This window comes from Trichechus manatus, unplaced genomic scaffold, assembly GCF_000243295.1.
Source record: "Trichechus manatus latirostris isolate Lorelei unplaced genomic scaffold, TriManLat1.0 scaffold00018, whole genome shotgun sequence".
In the NCBI taxonomy this organism is placed as follows: domain Eukaryota; kingdom Metazoa; phylum Chordata; class Mammalia; order Sirenia; family Trichechidae; genus Trichechus; species Trichechus manatus.
The window spans coordinates 18486985-18510906 of record NW_004443954.1 but is presented as its reverse complement, the minus strand read 5'-3'; the positions used below and the strand labels follow the sequence as shown (position 1 = coordinate 18510906).

The 23922-nt window shown below is 39.6% G+C and overlaps 1 protein-coding gene across 1 annotated transcript in view; it reads right to left on the bottom strand.

Annotated features, from left to right (window-relative positions):
- CA8 (carbonic anhydrase 8) overlaps positions 1–23922 on the bottom strand; it is a 133365-nt gene that overhangs the window by 59613 nt on the left and 49830 nt on the right. The window contains exons 3-6 of the mRNA XM_023727774.1: positions 17390–17452; positions 15081–15129; positions 13572–13684; positions 5296–5465 (exon numbers count right to left, since the gene is read on the bottom strand). Coding sequence (XP_023583542.1) covers positions 5331–5465; positions 13572–13684; positions 15081–15129; positions 17390–17452 — 360 coding nt within the window. The 3' untranslated portion in view covers positions 5296–5330. The remainder of the gene's footprint in view (positions 1–5295; positions 5466–13571; positions 13685–15080; positions 15130–17389; positions 17453–23922) is intronic.

Below are 23922 nucleotides of genomic sequence, written 5' to 3'. Positions count from 1 at the left end.
TTGAGACTTGTTTTGTGTTCCAGCATATGGTCTATTCTCGAAAATGATCCACGTGCACTGGAGAAGAATGTGTATTGTTCTGATGCTGAGGGGCATGTTCTATATATGGCCATTAGGTCCAATTGGCTTATGGTTTTATTTAAGTTCTCGATGTCCTTAGTGATCTTTTTAGCTGTTCTATCTATAACTGAAAGTGGTGTGTTAAAGTCCCCTACTATTACTGTGGAGTTGTCTGTTTCTCCTTTCATGTTAGTCATAATTTGTTTCATGTATTTTGGAGCATTGCTGTTAGGTGCACATATAATTATTATGTATTCTTGCTGTATTGACTCCTATTATTATGTAATGTTCTTTATCTCTTTTAATAGATTTTGATTTAAAGTCTATTTTATCTGATATCAGTATGCTCTTTTTTGTTTAGTGGCTGCATGAAATAATTTTCTGTATCCTTTTATTTTCAGTCTATTTGTGTCCTTATGTCTAAGGCATGTTTCTTGTAAATGGCAAAAGGATGGATTGTTTTTTTTGAATCTATTCTGCCACTCTCTGCCTTTTGCATGAGATGTTTAGACCATCTACATTTAAGTTTATTACTGAAAATTAAGTGTCTACCTCCCTCATTTTGCTATTTGTTTTTTGAATGTTTCATATTTTGTTTTTCTATTCTGATTTTTTCTGTTTTTGTTTGTGTTTAGCTGCTTTCTTGTGATGAACCTTTTTGCTTTCTTCCTTCTAAATGTTTTTTTCTTAGTGGTTACTACATATATTACATTATACAACTTACAATTTCAACAATGTTTAACATATGAACCACAGTTAACATGCAACCTTAATGTATTAAATCTATTCTCGATATGCTCCTCCTTCCCCAATTTCTGTTGGTGTGTCTCCATTAACATCAATATACAACCTTTATTCGATAAATTCACTTTGTACTTATTTCTTACAAACTTGATGTTACACCATTTGTGGAATTTAATTATTGAGTTTATTCCCTAAAAATACCATATGTTTGGTCCTTATGGCTGCCTGTGTTGTTGGGTTTTTTGGAGCTCTCACTCTCATTTTTTATTTATTTTTTCCCATGTATAGATGAGTATTTATTTAATGCTCTTGCCTTTCCATTTGTAGTACTCCCTTGAGTAATACTTGGAAAGCTGGTTTGGTGGTGGCAAATTCCCAGAGCTTCTGTTTATATGGAATGTCTTGATTTCCCCTCATTTTTTAATGACAATTTTGCTACATAAAGAATTCTTAGTTGTTTTCAGTTTAGTATTTTATATATGTCGCTCCATTGTCTTCTGGCCTCTAGAGTTTCTAGGGAGAAATCCGCACTGATTCTTATGAAAGACCCTTGGTATATTACATTGCATTTTTCTCTTGCTGCTTTCAGAATTCTCTCCTTGTCTTTGATTTTCAAAAAATTTATTAGGATATTGTACAGAGTTGATCTTTGTGTATTTCTGATTGGGTATCGTGTAGCTTCCTGCATTTGCAGGCTTGGTTATAAGAAATTCTCTCTGACTATCTCTTGGAAAGTTCTTTCTATGTCTTTATTGTTGCCATGGTGCTCTGGGATTTCAATCTTTCTAATGTTAGATTTCTTAATTGAATCCCATACTTCCATTTGGGTTTGTCTGCTTTTCTTTGTTCTTTTCTCTTGTTTCTCTTGAGACTTGGCAAGTTCAGTTATTTTGTCTTCTAGTTCATTTATTCTATCTCCTGTCTGTTTGTTTCTATTATTGAGTGTTTCTCTTGCTTTTTCTAATTCAGTTGCTTTATTCTTCAGTTCCAGCAGTTCTCTCTGGGTTTTTTCTCCCCGGGTGATGTTTTCAATCTCCTTGTTGAGTGTCTCATTTTGTTCCTCCATTTTGTTTCCTGATCTCCGCTAGTTTGTTTTCTGTGTGCTTTCTGCTTTCTTTAAACATATTTAGCACCATGGTATGAAATTTTTAAGTTTTTTTCTGTTAATCTGGCCTCCATAGGAGAAATTTCCTCTTCATGTTTTGCTTTTGATTGACCCTTCTTCTCTTGTGATTCTGTGTGTTTTACTATTCTTTTGTTGAACTTGGGCCATTTTGTTATCTTTTACTGTTTTTACTTTAAATCCTGGGAAATTTTTCTTATTGGGCGTTTTGGTGGTACAGCAGCCAAGTCCCCAGCTACTAACTAAACGATTGGTGGCCTGCACCCACCAGCTGCTCCACAGTAGAAAGATGTGGCAGTCTACCTTCACAAAGACTCACAGCCATGAGAACCCCATGGGGCACCTCCGCTCTGCTCCACAGGGTCACTATGAATCACAATCAACCTGATGGCAGTGGGCTTGCTATCTTCTCCTAAGAACTACTAGAAGACACACTTATCTTCAGGATTTTTTTCAGTGTTGATTCAGGAATTCTGGAGCTTGCTCTCTGGGATTCAATATGCATGTGCTGGGTGGTGGGGGGCTAGTTGGCTGCAGTAAGCAGTGGAACTTGTCTTTCCCGTGGCAAAGGTGGGGGGCTCTCTGTCTTTCCCTCATGGGAGCCCCTGCACAGGCTCTCCCACAGTGTCCCACTGTGGGCATGAAGCCATCTGTTTTTCCTTGTGTTGCCTACCTGAAGTATTCTCCTCACTCTGGTGCCCTTAAAGTTCCTCCTGGTCTGGTGCACATCCATCTCAGGCCTCAGCAAGATTCAACAGTACCTCTTACGGTGCCATGATCTCCCTTTACTCCCTCCCAAGTGCGCGGCCCGCAAACTCTCACAGCCAATCTGTACTGCTTTAAAAAATCAGGCTACAGTTTCCTCAGTTTAGCTCCCTTTCTGTTTTCCCTGTTTGGCGTGTTGCCCAGTCCTGTCCCAAAATGGCTGTGATGAGTGAGTGCTCCAGATGTTAGCAGGTAGGTTCTCTCAGCTTCTGTGCCATCCTTGCTCCTCCTGTCTCCCACTTCTGGACTCATCCCAGCTCTCCCAACACCTCAGATGCCTTCTGGAGTTCTGAGATCTCAGTCTGTTCTTGTTTTTATTCATTGCTCGGTGAGTTAGTTGCTGGGGGAGTAAATGGGAGTGCCCACTCACCTTGCCATCTTGCTCCACTCCCCACCCCAGCCAGGGCTATCTTTTGAAAATATATATCACATCACGTTACTCCCCTGAGTAAAAGCCTTTACAGGTTCTCACTGCACTAACTACAAAGTAAAAGATTTCTTACCATGGCTAGCAAGGCTCATTGAGATCTGGCCCCTACCTTCCTCTCTCCTTTGATATCTATATCCCAGACACACACACACAGGGCCTTCTTTCACGTACCTCAAATGCATCAAATTGCTACCTCCCTCCACAGGGAGTACTCCTTCAGGGCTTTTGCAAAAGATAGTCTTTCTATTGGAAATCTCCTTCTCACATTTCTTTGTTCTTCTCATACATAAAGTTCTTGAAAATTTTTAATTTTTAATTTAAGGGTTACTCTTCCCTTGTTGGGCTCCCCACCTCATACCATAAGCTCTGTGAGATCACAGACCACATCTTCTGTTCTTCTCACCTCTGTATACACAGCACCCATCACATGGAAGGTGCTCAATAATTATTTAAAGCACTCTTGGATTGTCTTTACTGCATATATGAATTACTGAAAGTTTCTTCTCATTCCTACAAAGGTGACTTTGCCTGGCTTTCATCATCTCTAAAATTAGAAGAGAGGATGAATTATACTAGCTAACCTAGAAACTAATGAATGAACAATCCAAATGAGGCTGACTGGTATACACGTGTATTATTCCAAGACACTTTTAATTTGCCTAAAGACATTCAAAATATGAAGTGTCATGTGCTATAATGGATTCGAACTAAAATAACCATGGTCCAATCCTTAAGGAGCATGATATCTAATACAGAAAATAAGAAACATACAAATAGCTAAATGGAAGAAAGAATATGAAGGAGAGAAGTATAATTTAAGGGAGAAGCAGAGGATTCCTGGTAAGAACGGTATTTGAGCTGGGCCTTTAGGGTACTAGGATTTCAATAGGCAAAAGAACAGGCGAGAAGGACTGTGAAAGCAAGGGCTGTAACCACTAAACACATTCACAGAGAGAAAAAACAGTGGTTAAGAGCTCGGCTGCTAACCAAAAGGTCAGCAGTTCGAACTTACCAGCCGCTCCTTGGAAACCACATGAGGCAGTTCTACTCTGTCCTATGGGGTCGCTATGAGTTGGAATCGACTCAATGGCAATGGGTTTGGTTTTTGGTTTGGTTTATTGAGTACATACAGTACAGTAATCAAAAGTGAAGCATGACAATGGATTTTGGGAAACACATGAACGAAAGGACCACCTTTTAAATTCCTATGTAAACTGTCTCCCTCATGAACTGTGAGCTTCTTGGGGCTGAAGATTTCTGTTTATCCGTGAATCCCAGTCCATAGCACCACATCTGGCACAGAGTTCATACTCACAACAGTCCATTAAACAGTCAAAACTCTGTCCTGCTCACCTAGAAAACCACATCAACATGTGCTCTCCTCTCTAGGAAGCAGTGATTTGCAGCCTCGTGCACTGACCTAGCTGACCTATGCACTCTATTAGGCCATTTACAAGGTAGAGAAATATTCCAGTATATAGTCACTTATGTATACTTTATCTTTTCCATGTTTGTGATGTTTCATTTTGTATATTCCTTAAGGGTGAATACATATACTGAATTCAATATATTAAAATGCACAGATTATATTTCAATCAATAAAGTAACAGACTATATTCAGATAATTAAAAAATGCCTGATCATTCAAATAAGAGCACTTCCATAGGACAAGCATTACAATTCATGCTAGACCTGCCCCCACCTGCCTGGATACACAAAATGATGAATCTAAATTAGACAGTGAGGGCCAATATATGGGCTCTCACTCTCCTCTATTTCCTTCATCTGTGTTCCACAGTCATGAGACATGGGTGCTGCACCTTCAAGGGTGCAAACAGTACACTGCTAAAGAGGTGCCTGCACATCACTCTTTCTCTGCCTCAGGCTGCCTTTCCTTATGAAAGCCAGTTATTAATTATTATTAAAGCAAAACTTGGAATTAAAGGGCTGCTTTGGTGGGAAAATATAAGGATTGTAGTCTTTTTCAACACTGCATGAAATTAAAATAACCATCTGACTTGTAATTGACGGAGCCTGCGAATGTCATTAAGTTTTATCAAAATGAAGTGCACTTGTTTTATTGCTAAATTATCATGATCACCAAAAGAGTAACGCTGACATGATAGATTTGCCTAACAGTGTACTTCATTTTCCTTACTTAATTTGCACATACCCTAGTGAAGACAGACTGCCTCCTGGTCTCTTTGACTACTGAAAGGCAGCTCGAATGACTCTGTCACTAAGGGGCTGAGTGGGCCGAAAGTTGTCTCCCAAAATTCCATCACAGCCTTCCACAAGCTCTGCTCCTTTCACATGTGTCCTTAGCCTTCGAAATTCTTCTATCTGGCAACAAAAACAGAACAAAGCAGATCAATCATTTACTAGGCATTAACAAAGCTAGAGTTTCAGAAATGACTTGAAATGTGCCTACAGTACAGCAATTAAAAAAAAGAAATTCAAATAAAACTTAAAAAAGAGAAAAACACACTTAATTTTTCCAGACCTAAGACATTAGACAAGACTCTCTGCAAGAGGAATAAAGACAGTATAAGTATACTTATCGAGGTCTCCAGATAACTCAAATAGCCGTCGAAACCTGCTAGAGTTGTTAATGGGAAAATGATCTACACCTCCCCAGAAAGCTTTTATGCCTGTCTGTAACATGATAAGGAAGAGTGAACAAATGCTTACACTTTCTTAAATGTTTTGCAAGAGTATCTTTAATTAATGAATTCTGATATTGCTATATTTTCATAATCATTAGATGCTGGATTTACATGACAGTTTCCTTCATCAAAAGGCTTTCTGTACTGTTTGTCTAGCCTTTTGGAGAGCACAGGTCCAAAGAATATCGCCGTTTTCCAAATATTTAAGCCTAACTTCCTCCCTTAGTGATGTCGATTTCTAAGTTCCTCTCCCTTTCTCAGGTGCTCTCTCTGGGCCCTGTGGCTTCCCCGTCACATGAGAAGAGGTGCCGAGTCACGTCGACCACTCTGCAGTTCCTCTGACTCGCCTATCCTGAGCCTCCTAAGAACGTGTAACCTTCCAGACAGGACTCTCTGAGAAGTACTCAAGCAACAAGGAAGCATGCACATCTATTAGTTTATTTACCTACAGGGTGCATGCTCTGTTATTTCATTCAAATGCCACATTGCCATATGATGCAGACCTTCTTCTTTCCTGACACAGAAGAGGAACTGAGGCTTAGAAATGTTAAGAACAGTTGCAAATTAGCTAGTGGCAGAGGTCTGATAATTCCAAGTCCACCTGCATTTTTCCCAACTCCACAGCCACTTCTTTATAAATTCTAGTCAAATCAGTATTGGCGATATGCTGCATATGACGCAGGATATTGCGCAAACGTAATTTGAACAGTGTGAATCCACCAAAAGCTTACCATACTGTGTATCATAATGTTATATCTACAAAGGTCTTCCATAAGGCCATCACAGAATTCTGCCATTCTTTGTTAAAGTGAAATGAAACATAAGAGATCAGTGAATTCAAGGGTTCCAATAAGAGTCTAGAAACCTCTAGAGACTTTTGGAGACCCATGAAATCTCTGAATTATACATAAAATTTTGCATGTCCATGTGTATATGTATTTTCCTGAGAAGTTCCCTGACTGCAAAGAAGTTAAGACTCACAAGATTCTAACTCAATCTACTCATCTACCTATTGAACACAGAACTGCGGAAAAGTAAAATGGCTTGTTAAATTAGAGCTCACGTTAGAAATCAGACTTCTAATGTTTTATTTTTCCATGTCTCCAAATAACTGCTTGGCTTCCTTGAATGGGATTAAGTCTGGCTCAACTGTCCTGTTTTTTATAATCCTTACATTCTGTAATTTACACAGAAGGGCCAGTCAGATAAGCAATTAGCTGTTTAATCTATGTCCTGATTTTCAGTAGACTTTCTTAGGGTCCCACGGGGTATATGGCAGTTCCTATTGCCTGCTGCATCTGAAAAATTTCTAGAGCTCAGACTGCATGAGAACCCCTGAAATTATTTGTGGAATGTATTTAGTCCTAAAGTTTTCTCTAAAAAGAAATCTGATCAGTTTGAGAACTCTGTCTTTTCAAAAAGAAGAATATGATGGTTAACGCAGTTGACTGCATCAGGAGACCAGGTAGTCCTGGCTCTGCCACCAAGACCTAAATGACAAAATTTACTTCACCTTCTCAAGCCCCAGTTTCCACATCAGGACAATGGAGATGATGACAACAGTCGTCACAAGCATGGCGTAGGAGTAAATCAGATAATTGGTGAAAATCACTCAGCATAGTACACAGCACATAGGGGCTGTCCAGTAAATACCAGCACTCTCACTAATAATAAAATCACATAACTTCTTCTGAAGTCAAACCAAAACGTTAGCCTTTTGAAATCACCATGCAGCCACAACTTTATATGCAAAAAGTGGACTGGAAAGAATAAGAGATAATATGCAATCATCTCTCCTGGCATACACTTGATATGGGATCAGATGTAACTGCTGCAACCAGAGTCTATTACATGGACAGGGCCATTAATGAGCAATGTGGGCTAGAAACTTTACTGCCTACGCACAGCGTTAAGAAACACTTCATTTTTTATTGACTTTGAAGTTCCTTTGAAAGCTAGGTTAATTTTACATTTACATATTCTGAACTGAAGATGAATTGTTAAGGCCCAGGCTGGCATCTTCTGTGAAAACAGCTTCTTCCAGTAGAGATGATCTAAATCAACAGCCAGACGGCCTCTCATCACTGTACTCTGAGAGAAATCTAATTCACAAGAAATGTTTTTCTCTGATCATAGCAACACTTTGAAGACTTCAAACATCAACAGAGATGGTGGGAAATGCACGTCTGTCTCAAATGCTGATTTTTCTGAAGCAACCGCCCCTCAAAACCCTTTAGTCACTTCAAATGGTTCCAAGTGCACACTGAGAGAGACCAGTTCTAGCTACCGCACACTGAATGGAGAGATGGTGACAAATGAAGAGTATTTCAGGATGAACGTCTCCAACAAAATCCAAATGTCAGGGCAGAATGAGACCATCATTGTCACACACATCTGTATGTATGTTCTGTCAACTTCTAATGCTACTCTACCTAATGTGGGCTTTGTTTTTAATCTTTTTTTTTTTAAAAAAAGAAAAAAAGAAAGAACAGAGATCCAACACTTCAGTGAGACACTCTCTTCTTCTGAAGGAGGCAGAGCTGAACTGCACTCCAATTGGTCTAAGATGTTTATGCCGATTTTCACTGACTCACAGTTCTGAGTATCTACTAAAAGTTCAGCTTTAAGACTGCTTTTCATCCGAGTGCATTCAAAGAGCTAATTTTCAGGGTTTGTGGTTTGGTGCTAATTGATTTTAAGATCTGAGTTTCCAAGTTCCTATGCATGTCCTCTAATAGACTTATTTTGACTTATACTCCATGTGCCATAATGTCAAAAGAGAAAAATACATAAGTGTTCTATTATTTTCTTTTATCATCAATGACAATACATGAGTTAGAGTAATATAATTCCTTATGGCACTAGAGAAATAAAACAATCAAAATCAAACTGTACTTAAACAGTCTATCTATATATGTGTCCACTGCATGTACTGTGCGTTATGTACTGCATGAACCTTTCATGTACTGCAGCCTTGTTTTCATTTTCTTCTACTCCATCATCGAACCTTCTATCTGTTATGGGTTGAACTGTCTCCCCCAGAAAATATGTTGAAGTCTAATCCTTGGTACCTATGAACATGAACCTGTTTGGAAACAGGGTTTTTGAAGGCACTATCAGTTAGGTTAGCGTGAGGTCATACCAGAGTAGGGTGGGTCCGAATCCAATAAGTGGTGGCCTTATAAAAGAGGACAAGAGACAGAGAGACACACACAGAGGAAGAAGGCCATGGAAAGGCAAAGGTAGAGACTGGAGCGATGAATCTACAACCCAAGGAACACCAAGGATCACCAGCCATCACCAGAAGCTAAGAGAGGGGCATGGAAGAGATTCTCTGTCAGAGCCCTCAGAAGGAATCAACACGGTCAACATCTTGATTTCAGACTACTGGCCTCCAGAACTGTGAGACAATAAACCTTTATGGAAGCAGTCTGCCACATCTGTATCCCGTGGGGCAGCTGGTACGTTCGAACCACCAACCTTTCAGTTAGCAGCTGAGTGCTCAACCACTGCACCATCAGGGCTGCCTAGCTATAAAACAGTGATTTTCAAAGTGTGTTCCCCATAATAAAAAATGAAAATCATCAGTCCTTACCCCAGACCTACTAAATCAGAAACTGGGGTGGGGCCCAGCAATCTATGTTTTAACAAGCCCTCCAGATGATTCTGATGCACACTCAAGTTTGAGAACTGGTGATATAGAAAAAAATGAACAACAAATGCTCCCAAGTATTGGAAATAACTTCCACACATGACCATGATGGGGCTCCACTGCAACTGGGTCTTCACCATAAACCAAAGAACCAAACCCACTGCTGTAGAGGCAATTCTGACTCACAGCGACTCCATGTGTGACGGAGTACAACTGCTCCAAAGGGTTTTCTTGGCTGTAATCTTTATGGAAGCAGATTACCAGGCCTTTCTTCCACAGCACTGCTGGGTCAGTTCAAACTGTCAACTGTTAGGTCAGTAGTCAAGTGCAAATTGTTTGTGCCACCCCAAATCCCATATTGAGCACAAAGCCAAGAAATGCCTTCTACTGAGCCCTGAACGCCGTCGGTCTTCCTCAGTTGTCTAGGGTCAGGCATACTAACTCTACCTGCTGGGTGCTATGAAGAGCTCCACTTTTCCAAATTAACCCTATGATCTAGGAGGAAAATTTTTTCTTAGACTCAATTTAAAGTTTTATATTTCTCAATATAATCATATATGTAGAGACTCTATCTGTCCTTCTCTATCCCTTTCATTATTTTGTATATCAATCATCCCTCTCTCTCTGCTCCCCTGTTATGGACTGAACTGTGTCCCCAAAAATATGTGTTGTAAATCCTAACCTCTATGCCTGTGGCTATAATTCCGTCTGGGAACAGGTTGTCTTTGTTATGTTAATGAGACAGGATTAGTACACCACGTGTCTTAAATCAATCTCTTTGAGATATAAAAGAGATGAAACAAGCAATCGAAAGTAGCAGAGATGGGGGAAGAAAGATGCCAAGCCACATGAAGATTGCCCAGGAACAGAAGCTCAAAGAGACAACCACCTTCCTCCAGAGCCAATAGAGAAAATGGAATGGAGAAGGATGAAGAAAAGCTAAGACTGAGACGAAAAGAAAATTAAAATGGTTTTCAAATTTCTAACCTATATATCCACAAAGTTTAAAAACAATAAACACATTATTATTCCTTTGTTTCACTGGTATTACTGTAAGTTGAAAGAGAAAGGATAAAACAATGACAAATGCATTTAATCTGAGGAATTGTGTAAGTAAGAAATAGAAAAGTAAAAAAAATATAAAGAAAAAGGAGAGGGGAGGAAACAAAGCAAGAAAAGGTGAGTAAAACTTAATGATCAAACCATTTCTGTGTGTGTGTATTGATATATACACACAAATTTGTACATATACCATTATACCATCACAATACCATATTTTGTCAATTCTAAGATAAGCATTTGTCATATTTTTATGTCTCTTTGAAACTGGAACGTGTCTTATAATTTATGTTGTCGAATTTGATGAAATTTGGTATTTTATTTCTGTTCTTAGACTCTCATTTCCAAATACAACAATCCAGCTGAAAAACAAAATCTTTTTAACTTCAGCTTTCTAATACTTAGGCTACTACTGTTTTACCTTAAGTTATTTAATGGTTATTTAAAAAAAAAACTCATTGCTGTCAAGTTGATTCCAACTCATAGCAACCCTACAGGACAGAGCAGAACTGCCTGATAGGGCTTCCAAGGAGCGCCTGGTGGATTCAAACTGCCAACCTTTTGGTTAGCAGCCGAAACTCTTAATCAGTACACCACCAGGGTTTAAATGAGCAGCTACAGCCCCGGTGAGATTCAAACTCATGACCCCTGGTTTAACAAGACCAGTGTTCTAACCCTCAAACTACGGAGGCTTCATTTAATGGTTATAGATCATTAAAAAAGAGAGAGAGAAAAGTATACTCATTCAAACGCTGTACAGAACAACTAATCCATCCAATGTTGTTGTTTTTTGTTTTGTTTTGTTTTTTCCTCCCCTAGTATATGGTCTGCTAGCCAGGATTAATATGAAAAATTAAATAAGCCAAGACTTTCAGTCCCGTGTTTTATGAATTCTCACGAATATGTAACTGTTCCTCAATGGACTTGTTAACACTACACCTCAGCCAAAAACTATTCCTCCTTAAATCAGGCTACTGTACATTTTATAGGAAAGTATCATGAATTAGAACTTCTTGTTAATGTTGCTAGTGCAGACCAGTGGCAGATGATGTACTTCAAGACACCAGTTGTTTCCATAATGACACGAGCAACTGCAATTACATAAATTAACCCTAGGATCTAGGAGGAAAATTCTTTCTTAGACTCAATTTAAAGTTTTATATTTCTCAATATAATCATATATGTAGAGACTCTATCTGTCCTTCTCTATCCCTTTCATTATTTTGTATATCAATCATCCCTCTCTCTCTGCTCCCCTGTTACGGACTGAACTGTGTCCCAAAAAATATGTGTTGTAAGTCCTAACCTCTATGCCTGTAGCTATAATCCCCTCTGGGAATCGGTTGTCTTTGTTATGTTCATGAGACAGGATTAGTATAGCATGTGTCTTAAATCAATCTCTTTTGAGATATAAAAGAGATGAAACAAGCAATCAAAAGTAGCAGAGATGGGGGAAGAAAGATGCCAAGTCACATGAAGATTGCCCAGGAACAGAAGCTCAAAGAGACAAACACCTTCCTTCAGATCCAATAGAGAAAGAAAGCCTTCCCCTAGAGTCAGCATCCTGAATTCAGACTTCTAGCCTCACTAAACTGTGAGAAGATAAATTTCTGTTTGTTAAAGTACCCACTTGTGGTATTTGTGTTATAGCAGCACTAGATAACTAAGACATCATCTTTAACTGAAATAATACGAGGCTTCTCAATTTTTCTTGGTCTAGATTCTAGATCAACCTTCAGTTCTTCTCATATTCACTGCCCTTTCTGGACCTTATCTGTTTCTGCTCTGCTTTCTCTGAAATTACATGAGCACATCAAGTGAAGCATTCAAGGAAAGGACAGGCTGATTTATATTCTTCTAAGTTTATGATTTTTTTCTACATCACTCTAAATTGCATTTTAATGTACCTGACAATATGTGCATGTATCTCTGTGTGTATACATTTTAATACTGCTGCCCTCTGAACAGATGTTGCAATGGAGCTACGTGCTAATAGCATCTAAATCTTTTTTCTTGAAAGGTTACAGCTAATTGGAAACGCTTCTGTTTTCAAGGGCAGTTGAGATTATTCCTTCCGATACACTTCCTTTTGGCCGTGGCTCCCCTTTATGAAACTTGGTCTATTTTAGAGCACTGCCCGAGCCTCCGACGTAGATCATGGAGGGAAAATATACCAGTCCAGTTGCCACCAACTCTGACTCACGTGACCCCACATGTGTCAGAATAGAACTGCGCTCCACAGTTTTTAATGGCTGATTTTTTGGAAGTAGATCACCAGGCCTTTCTTCCAAGGTGCCTCTGGGTGGACCAGAACTGACAACCTTTCAGTTAGCAGTCCAGCATGTTAACCATTGCAACACGCAGGAACTCTCAGGGAAAATACCGCCTACCAGAAAACATCCCTTAGATGAATCCTTGGAGGACAAGACATTTTAAAGCACCTCTCTTTTGTAATAATATCAAATTCATCATTTATTTTAAACATATTACAGTGATGCTGCCGCCTGTTTTACCAGCTAATGTCCTAGTGATGATTCACCCTGATGCCTGACCCCTGTGCAGCAGCCCCTACAGCACCCATGCAGAGCTCAAGGCGGGAGGCAGGTGACCAAAGTGGAGTCAGAGAACAATCCAGAACTTCCCAGGGCGTCACTTCCAGCTCCCTCACCCCTCTGCATACAGAGATGTTCCTGTGCTCGCTAAGGAAGAGCTATTACAAAGTCCAGGTACGACTTCTAGAAACAACCAGCTTTCTTCCAAGACCTTTCTCCCCTCCATGCCTGGGAAACCCCACATAAAGGAGTAACTGGACTAATCAAACGTTCCGCTATTTCAGTAGCTTCTGTTTATAAAAACTAGCTTTGAAAATACAGATCATAAATGATAGCTGGTTCTGTTCATCCCTGACCTTTGAATTGCTTTCCCTGACTGAAGACATTTAACATTCATTTGAAAAGATCTGAGGGATATAAAGGGAGCTACAACATAAAATAGGCATTTCTCCTCTACAGAAACAATAGTTAACCTTTAACTCAGAACTTCACTTGGAAAGGTTTAAAGTACTGCACTCACCTGTAGCTGGGATATGGTTAAAGGGTATCGGAATAATATCCAGGTCACACCTTCACTGCAAGGTGGAATAGTAAGAGAGCCTTCATACACCCAATAATCTCGCAGCAGAGGGTCTGTACGACAAGGGGAACATGTCACAAAAAGGCAAGCTAATTAATAATAACCTTGAAGATTCCAATAATAATTTTCCAAATTACAAATTGTCCAAATGGTACTACTCAGACTGATGTCATTTTTAAGCTGGAACCTCACATGTGTCTTCTCAAACTAATTATCATGGAGGAACTAATCAATGGAAAACATGATGAATCCTCTTTCTATTATTTACAGTGATTTCTATCAATGGATTACTAATGTATTAAATATGGCAAGATAAATAGGGAGGTAGGCAGATAGATACAGATAGAGAGAATAGATAGATCAACTTTAGTTGGGTTAGCACAAGTCTATCCATATTATTTTTTACCCTTATTGGAGAAGTTACCTGACTAATTCATACCCACTGTTTATTAAATGCTTACCACATGCCACGCAATGGTCTAAGCATTTTACATTAATTCATTTAACCCTCACGGCAAACCAATGACATAGCTGCTATTAGCACCATTTTTCAGACAGGGAAATGGAATCACAGAAAGGTTACTGTAACTTGCCCGAAGTTGCTCAGCTAATAATCAGCAGAGGCAGGATTCAATCCATGAAGTCTGGCTTCAAATCCTGTTTTTAACTATTCTCTTTTAACTACTTCTGTGTTGATTTTTCACCAGCAAAATATTAAAATCATTATGATACGAAATCGTACTTGTATATAAAACCATACTCATGAAACCAGTAGCTCTACATTAGAAGAATTCATGATTAAATATGATGTGTAAATAGTCAAAATATGGCAAAAAATTGGCTTGCTGTAGAGTAATTTAAATTTAAAAAGTAGAAGATACAAATGCATCAACCTATTTTGTTTTGTTTACAACACTAAGAAATAGCATATAATTTAGGTGAAAAAATGTAGAAAGACCAAAATTTTATACAAAACAATCCATAGCTCATATATTCTGAGCAGTTTATGCAGAATTCTTACCAGCACAGGAATACATTAACAACTAGAATAATATCCAAATAATAGTACCACTGCAAAAAAGTAACCTTACAAAATTAGATACAAAGTTTATTTCACTGCAGAGATTTATAAGAATTTCATTGATCAATCTTAAAAATATATCAAGATTATTTTATTACGCTGGTGTTTTACACAGAGGTGGTAATTTTTTACAAACGACAAACCTATGAAGGTTCTTCATGAATTGAAGGAACTAGTAGCAAAGTGTTTGTTATTTCAAAAGGTTTACTCCTGTATTTAGAGCAACCTGAAACTGGTACCTGATACAGATAATTTAAATTATCAAGAAATTTTATTAGCAAATAATATATACCTATATATATTCTTAGTAAACAATGTGGTCATATCCACAGATAAAATCTGTCTTATGCAATTGGATAAATGCTTACCTGGTAATAAAGTATTAGGATTAAAGCAGGGTATTGTCTTGGTCTTCCCCTGAGGAAGAAATAAAAAAATAAGTTATCCTCATGTGAACATAAAATTTCTAAATTTTTAGAATAAAAAGTTTATTAGGACTAAAAGTCTAGATTGAAGCTTTTCTGGATGGCATCACCCTGTCCCCATAGATGTGTGGGTATCTCATTCTGTCTTCTCATTGGAGCAGCACTGGCTGGTTCTCATACGATACTCCTGCCCTCAGTCTATGGCCTTTTTTCTCCCCCTCCTACTGAAAATGGATTACCACTGTAATTCTTGGTGTGAAACTGACAAATGGTGTCTATCTATCCCATGTCAGCTACTTTATCTGCCCCTAGCACGTCCATACTCGAGACCTGGGCCTCAGTGTGCAAAGCCCAAACCCTGGCTCAGGGAATTCTTCTGAAATGACTTTCCTCTGCCTGCTTGGATCTCAGCTCCTAACCTCCTCGGTATTACAACCTGGCTCTCAACTTCTCATTTTGTCCCATTTGGACTGGATAGTTCCACTCTAGGATCTATTCCATTCTCCTCATTCAGGCAGCAGTATCTAACACTAGGATGAAAATATTCAATTCCAATCAACTTTTATAAAAGGTCAATTTAAACTCCAAGGAAAACATTTGTACCATTTTTTAACAACTGACATTTAGGATCACATTTTAAATAGTGTAACTTAGATATCTCAGGCCTTACAGGCAGACAGACGTATCTACGTTAATCGGCTGTCTCCTATACAATTACTCTGAAGTTTCGAACGTAATAGAGAAAATTATCACATAAACTCTGCCTCTTCCTTACTTCCAGGCACTATTGTACACATTAAAGAATCCAGCTTACCTCCCCCAAAATAACTCATGTACCTAGCAGCTGAAGAAATACTGCAAATTTTCTCGGCCCATTTCTACTGGACAAACGTCAATCAAAATGTGTCTTCATCTCCTTTTTACCAGCTGCTCTTGACTAGTGAGGAGCTTCCCCACTCTCTGGGTTCAGACTGTGCCCACTCAGGAGATCCTCAGTGGAGGTTCTCACCTGGCTTAAGGTGTCCTGGGCTTGTGCCCGTGTACAGCAAAGCAGACTCCAATCCCCACAGTGATCTCAGAACTGGCTTTGGATCCTTGGATCCCTTTCTGTCAAGCAAGTTCAGTGCCTATGCTGTATCTCCAATAGCCACACAGGATTAAATTAATCCTCCCAAAGCCACTCAGATTCAACTGACTCAGTGTGAGATTAAAGGAACTGTTGATAGCTGAACTGGGCCTCCCACTGATGCTGGGCCATACCACTACCGGGTCATACTGATTTAAATCACCTTCTCTGGACTGTTATCTTATGGCTTCTGTGTACTTGTTTTTTATATATGTATACATATATAAACTAAAAAAGACCAAACCTGTTGCCATCAAGTCGATTCCAACTCATAGCGACCCTATAGGACAGAGTAGAACTGCCCCATAGGGTTTCCAAGGAGTAGCTCATGGAGTCAAACTGCCAACCTTTTGGTTAGCAGCCAAGCTCTTAACCACTGCATCACCAAGGCTATATATATATATATATATATATATATATATATATATATATATATATATATGTGTGTGTGTGTAATCTGAAATATAGGCCCCATAGTTTTTGTTTCATTTATACAACTTTCCTAGAACCAGTGGGGAGAAAAGAGTTAACTCTGAAGGCCTGGGTTGCTCAAACTCTGAAATGTTCCAAAGACAGACTTGTCTTCGGGACTGGGGCGTGACCTCTAAGCCCTTGGAATATTCTGTCTGATAAGACTGTTTTTGTATGCTTGTGCCAGTTGGACTAGATAAACTTATCCTGACTATGTGATTACAGCTAACACCTTTTTCAACTCTTGGTGGGCTGGCTGGATTCTGGGTAACTATGGTCACTCACATGGGAGTCACTACGTGACTGATGGCCAATAAAAGCCCAGGACACCAAGCTCAGGTGAGCTTCCTTGGTTGGTAACACTTCGCACATATTGTCACATATCACTGCTGAGAGGACTAAGCACATTCCCACGCAACCCCACTGGAAGGCGCACGCCTGAAGTTCACTCCTGGTTTCCCCTCGCCTCCTGCCCATGTGTCTTTTCCCTTTACCGATTTCGATCTGTATCCTCTCACTGTAATAAGCCATAATCATGAGTTTAACAGCTTTCCTGAGTCCCATGAGTCCTTCTAGCTAATCATCAAGCCTGAGGATGGTCTTGGGGACCTCTGACACAACCAGTATTTTTATTTTCCTTTAAATAATGACTTACCTTATACTGAATATCCTGGAGAATTTCAGTCACAGCCTTCAGGCCTACATGTTCTTTTCCTATCTGAAATATAAAGCACAAACCACAACCACAAAATTTTTAAATGCTTAGTTTTTACTCAAAGTTACTAACAAAGCAAGGCTCCAGTCCACCTGACAGTCCTTCTTGGGGAATAATTAAATGGTCTTTTTATTAACAACCAGGTTAACATCTACTAAAGGTATTCAAGGTTGTAACAGAAACTAATGCGTAAAATACTAGATATGTAATGTCTAAGAATCCATTCTAAATTCATCTTGCTATGCATAGGTCTTACTCCTGTAATATATCAATAAATTCCCATGATATAAAATTGCCAAGGATTTTTTTTAATTAAAGGTATTCAGTACATGTCCAAACCATTTTTACCTTTGGCGTTTCTAGATCAGTGTTACAAGGTTTGCTCAACATTGAAAAAATTTTATTAATGCAGAAAAGAGGATACGTGGTTTCACATGTTAAAACCACCAAAATCAGGACAGCATTTCTTCAGTACCACTGGACATAGCTCTCTACCTTTTTATCTTCAGATAAATAAGAATATGCTGTTCATAGGCTTCTATTTTAAAAACATTACATATTTTTAGCGTGTAAAATGCTCCAAAGAAATTTGAGAATTTTTTTTTAAAAAGCCTGATATTAAGAATTCTTTCTTGATTTGAAGTTTAAAAACTGTAAGTGCAATCTGATTTCCACATTCTAATCAACATTCAATGATTCCAGGATAGAGGAGGAGAGCAATAGCAGAGATAACTCAAAACCTCGGAAGAGCAATCCTTGTTATCATTCGCTTTTTCCCTCTCACTTGCATTTTTGGAGACTGACCTAAAGGGAGCTAGAGTCACTGTCAACATGTTCACATTCTCTGTCTCCCTCTGTGTTAACCAGCTGTGAAATGTACCAGGCAAAAAGCCATCAAAGAAAAAAGACAAGAAACACAATCCAAGATAGGGCAATCAGTTCAAAATAATCAAGAATTTAACTATTTTCCAAGTGTTTGCAATTCCAGAGATAAGCTCTTCAGAGAAAATGAATTCTCTGAAATTCAAAAAAAAGGAAAAGAAACAAAATACCTCAGGCAAATGGGCCGGTGAGTTCAAAAGCTAGGACCTTTAGGCTAAAGCTTTCACCGATCTCCAGCAGAAACGGATTTCTTAGTTTTATTAGCTTAACCATAATTCAGCATTTGGATGCCGACATCTAGAGTTTGTGGCCTATTACCATTTCATGCATCTCCTGTCATACCACAGCCTCTATGACAAAAAGAGTTCCCATCTGAAGCTGTAAGGCCACACAATGGATGGTTCAGGAGCAAGGTCGTCTGCACCAGACTGCCTGGGTTCTGACCTTGACTCTGGCAGTTTTTAGCTTTCAGCCAAGTTTACTTCACCTCTATGCCGTTGAGCTTCCTCATCTATATAAATGATGATGATAAACGTGACTACCTGGTGAAGCTAAAGATAAGACTGAATCAAACAAAGCACTCAGAACGGTGCATCTTAGTTCAATTATTGTCATCTATTATTCTTCTTAAGGTCTCCAGGAGGCACAAACCATTTGCAGTGGACTACTAAAGGTTGGCGGTTTGAACCTACCCACCGTGGAAGAAAGGACTGGCAATCTGCTTCCGTAAGGACTGTAGCCAAGAAAATCCTATGGAACAACTCTACTCTGTAACACGTGGGGTCACCATGAGTCAGAATGGACTCCATGGCAACTGGTTCAGCTGTTAGTTGGTTTAATTCTTAATCTGAATGCCCTACAGCATCAAATATAGTATCTGCATAGAGTTATCAGTTGCCATGGCATTGACTCCAACTCAAGGAGACCCCATATGTGTCAGAGTAGAACTGTGCTCCACAGGGTTTTCAATGGCTTATTTTTCAGAAGCAGATCACGAGGCCTTTCTTCCGAGGTGCCTCTGGATGCCAGCCTTTCAGTTAACAGCCAAGCATGTTAACTGTTTGCACTACCCAGGGGCTCTACTTACATAAAGTAGCACATATTAACTATTGCTATTAACTATTACTGGCTCCTTCTGTCTATAAAGTCTCTCTGGTTCTCCGTTATTTTGTGAGGAAAAACTTTTTCCATATCCTGCAACAAACTCCAGCTATTGCTCCATCTCCTTCCTTTCCTTATTTGCCCAATTTTTGTATGAAGAGGTTACAACCACCAAAAAGCAAGTGGAGATGATAACTTGCACACCTCAGCCCCTACAGCCTTGAAGTAATTCAGGTAACAAAACAACCTGCAGCCAAAAGTCCACTGGGAACCTTCCCCCCAATTAATTTCTTATCACTCATCTTTGCCATCCTTCGCCATGACCCAAAACGCAGACCTCTCTGGATATTTTTCCTCAAAAAGTTATGTTAAAGTCCTAATCCTCACACTTGTAAACATGACCCTGTTTGGAAAAAGGGATTTTCTTTTATTATGTTAATGAGGTCATACCAGCATAGGGCAGGTCCTAAAACTGATCCCTTCCAAATGGTGGCTTATAAAAAGAGCAGAAGAGACACAAACACACACACGGAGGGAAGAGAGATGGCAAGGAAAGACAAGAACTCCCGGGATTACTGACAAGGGAGGACCAGCCCCTAGAGCCGATGCCCTGACGTGGACTTCTAGCTTCCAACACTGTGAGACAATCAATTCCAGTTCTTTAAAGCCACCCACTTGTATTTTTTTGTTAGAGTGGCCCTAGACACCTAGGACAGCATCTCTGCACTGCCTTGCACTTTTTCCTCTGTCTCCTAGTGGTAGCCCCCCTTCCCTGATTTTCCACTGTGCCCTCTGGAGCAGGATGACTCGGCATCTTTGAAAAGCTCTCCCACCACCTCCTTGTCTCATGTGAAGCCCATGAGGTCTGTCCAAGGTTAAAGCTCTTTCAGGCCCACCAAGTGGAGACTGCACAGTCTTCCACGGATAAGGGCCTAAAAGCATGGCCAATACCCCACTATTACCTTTGACCCACATGCAGAAGGCCATCCTCCTCTGAGGTACTTACTATCTGAGGCCCAGCCTGGCCCTTGCTGACCTGTTGGTCACTCCCCCGTTGTCATCAACTCCTGCCGTCACCCTGGAGATGTGAGCATCTGTGTGGTGACTCCTCCACTGCCTAAAGATTACAACCGGATGCTTTTCTCTCCGTTCCTGACTTTTAACCTCAGCTGAAACTAACAGAGGACATACTTGCTTTAACTCTAGAACTTTCATCTCCAAAAGACAATTCTGACCATACTTTCTCACCCATCCAGTTTCTTCTCGCCTCTTACCTCTCTTCCCGTTCACTGACCACCAGGAGTTAACTGGCTTCACTTCCTTCCCTACCTTGCCTAGACTGAAAACTTCTCTTCAACTGCTCTCTCACTAGTACCCTCAGTTCTCTAATCCCTTTGTCCTCCAGAGTCGTCTACTCCACAATGGATCAATGCAACAATTTGCTAGAATTATCTACTCCTATAGGATCGTTATGAGTCGAAACTGACTCAACAGCAATGGTTTTGTTTTGCTTTTATTCCTGGAGAGAGAAAAACACACAATACACTGTTCTCTACAATCTGTGCTATCTCCCACACTGACTGTCAATTCTATTACCATTTCCATCCTGGGCTATTTCAAGACTCAATCCCACACCCATGTTTCCCTTGCTCCAAAAATAACTTTGCACTGTGTTCCTCAGAGACAATGAAGGTCATCAGGAATGAACTCTTCTAATTTCCTGCCTTTCTCCACCTACAAATTTGCCCCCATTTGTACCGCCCCTTCCTCCCTGCCCTCTATTTCAGAGAAAGGGTGGGTCCCTCTTAGCCCATTAGTCCATCCATATCAGCTCTTCATCCCAGGCCCTCCTGTCTCTTCAAAGACCCTTCTATTAGTCCCTCTCTCCTCTGTATCTTTAAAAGCTTCATCTTCATTGGCTCTTTTTGCTCAAGATAAAAACTCAGGCAGGCAGGAGAGAGAGAAAAAGAAGAACTCACTGCTTAGGGGACACTGAGCTTCTATTAAGGATGATGGAAAAATGTGGAAAGGGATAATGGTGGTGACTGAACAACATGATAAACATAATTAATGTCACTGAATTGTACATATGAAGAATGTTGAAATCACAAATGTTTTGTTACATACCATATTATTGAGCAAATAATGCATGTGTTATACTTTTTTTGGCAAACCACACAACCCCCACCCCCGCATTATTTTCATAAGCACGCTATACCAATATTTTTTCACAGGTTGCTAACTTCAATTTCTTTTTTTTTCTGTCCAACGGATTTAATGTTACCAGGATAAAACTGATCTCATGGAAACTTCATTTAAGGTAGTTATTTTCCTAAACCAAGTGCAACCAATGGCGAACTGAACAGGCTCATGATGGAAATGGGATACCATGGTGAAACCAGAGTACGAATGCATGAAAAGCTAGAAATTAGTAAGAAATGACCTAGGACTAAAACGACAAGAACAAGATGTTTTTATATTTTATTGCTTTCATAACTCTTAAAACTGAAACATAATGTTAGATAATCAGTATCTTTGAAATCAACAAATAAAAGTCACCAGAAAAAAACTGTCTTCATCTTAAAATAGGCCATTTCAGTTCATTCATTCTTTATCATCATCATCATCATCCTCCGACTCCCAGAACCCTTCAAAATCTGATCCCTTGTCACCATCATCATTGAAATATCTCAGAGCTGCCTGCAGATGCTCTTCTGTGACTTCCGAACTGAAGTCATCACTATCACTGCCTTCGGCGTCTTCATCTTCGTCATCAGTACTCTGCTGGTACATAATCTCAGCCTTTCTGAAGCTCTTGCAGATAGTTGCTGGGGTTATTTTCCCCCAAGCAGAAGCGACCTACTTGTAGATTTCTTGTAAACTTAGCCCGCTTCAGTCGGCCTGCTGGTGTGAGCTCACGAATCCCAGACCGCATCCATTCATCCCACTCTCTTCTCACAAAAATCTTGAATGGGTGGTTGACTGTTGTATCTAGCTGCTGCAGCTTGCAGGTAAGGCCATCAGGTATGACTGCTATTTGGGTACCAGTTAACATACCATATTTTTACCCAAATAATGCACCTTCTAACTTTGTCAACCGTTCCCTCCCCCTACAAGGTGTTTTCATAAGCATTGCTATGCCAATTTTTTTTAGGTGGCTGTAAAAATACCAGCATAGCACACCTACAAAAATACGTGGGAGGAGGAAGCAAGTGGCAAACAAACATAAGTGTGTGTTATTCGCAGAAAATATGGTAATTTTGAACTTTTTTTCTCTGTGAGCAGCCATGGGGTCGAAAATTAGTAAAGACTTCTTTAAAAAGAACCTCCTCTACCTGGCCCTATAACATTTATCTACCCATACTTTCATAACATCAGTCTATGCATCCCTTCTTATTACACATGAACAACCACACTGGTAGGCAGTCCTTTGTGGGGCATGGTAACTCTCTTGAAAATCACCATCAGCTTTAATTCCACCGTACTGGAAAGGCAAGGACTAAAGTGACGCAAACCCTCTAGTGCCCCATGGCTGTAATGGCTACAGTTTTTGTACCTGAAGCAGCTACTATAGTCCTGGTGACTAGAATGTCAAAAGACATCAGAACCTTGTTCATATTAATTATATCCACTGCAGAGATACCAAGTTCAGAGACTTGTTTGGAAGTTGACCATTTTTTCACAAATTCGCGGAGGTGAGCTTTTTTGCTCTCAGACAACCAGAATTTGCTGGCCTACAATGGTTCTCATTCTCATGGAAAGGCCATTCTTTTTCATGAATTTAGAAATTCAAGTGATACCCACCTTGAAATCTGGGATTTCTCTTTCATTTGCCAGAAGCCTTACTTTAATCTGAATTGCAACAGTAGAGACAGCTTGATTTTGTTCCTTCGAGAAATAATCCACTCCTTCAAGTCATTCTCCAGCTCAGGCCATTTCGCTTTCAGCCTGTGATGTACACATTTTCATGGATTCATTTTCTCAAGCTTCTTTTTCTCCTTTCTCCATTCATGAATGGACAACTCTCCAACCATGAATGGACAACTCTTCAACCTCAAACTCTCTTGCTGCTGCTCTGTTGCTTGTTTCTTCCACCCTCGCAACAACTTTCAGTTTGAAGTCGGTGGTACAGGACTTTTTACTTCCATGATCCTAAAGGGTTCTAAGATTTAGATTTATAAACTGAAAAAATGTGCGTAATATAATTGATAACTGGCTGGTTCTAGTAAAGAGATTGAAAAATTCAAACATGAGGTGTATAAGAAGCAAGGGTCTTTTTATATGCTCGCAAGCATATGGCCAAGGTGACTTATGATCATTGATCAAACACATTGGTACTAATAAGACATAATTAGACTATGAGATAAGCAGACCTAACACAGCTTAATGGTTTCATTTAAGATGATCAATCTGATAAGGTTTTTTCATTCAACTGCTGAGCCAAGAGCGATCGTGTATCAGTTTTGCTTTTTAACTCCTCCAATTAAAAG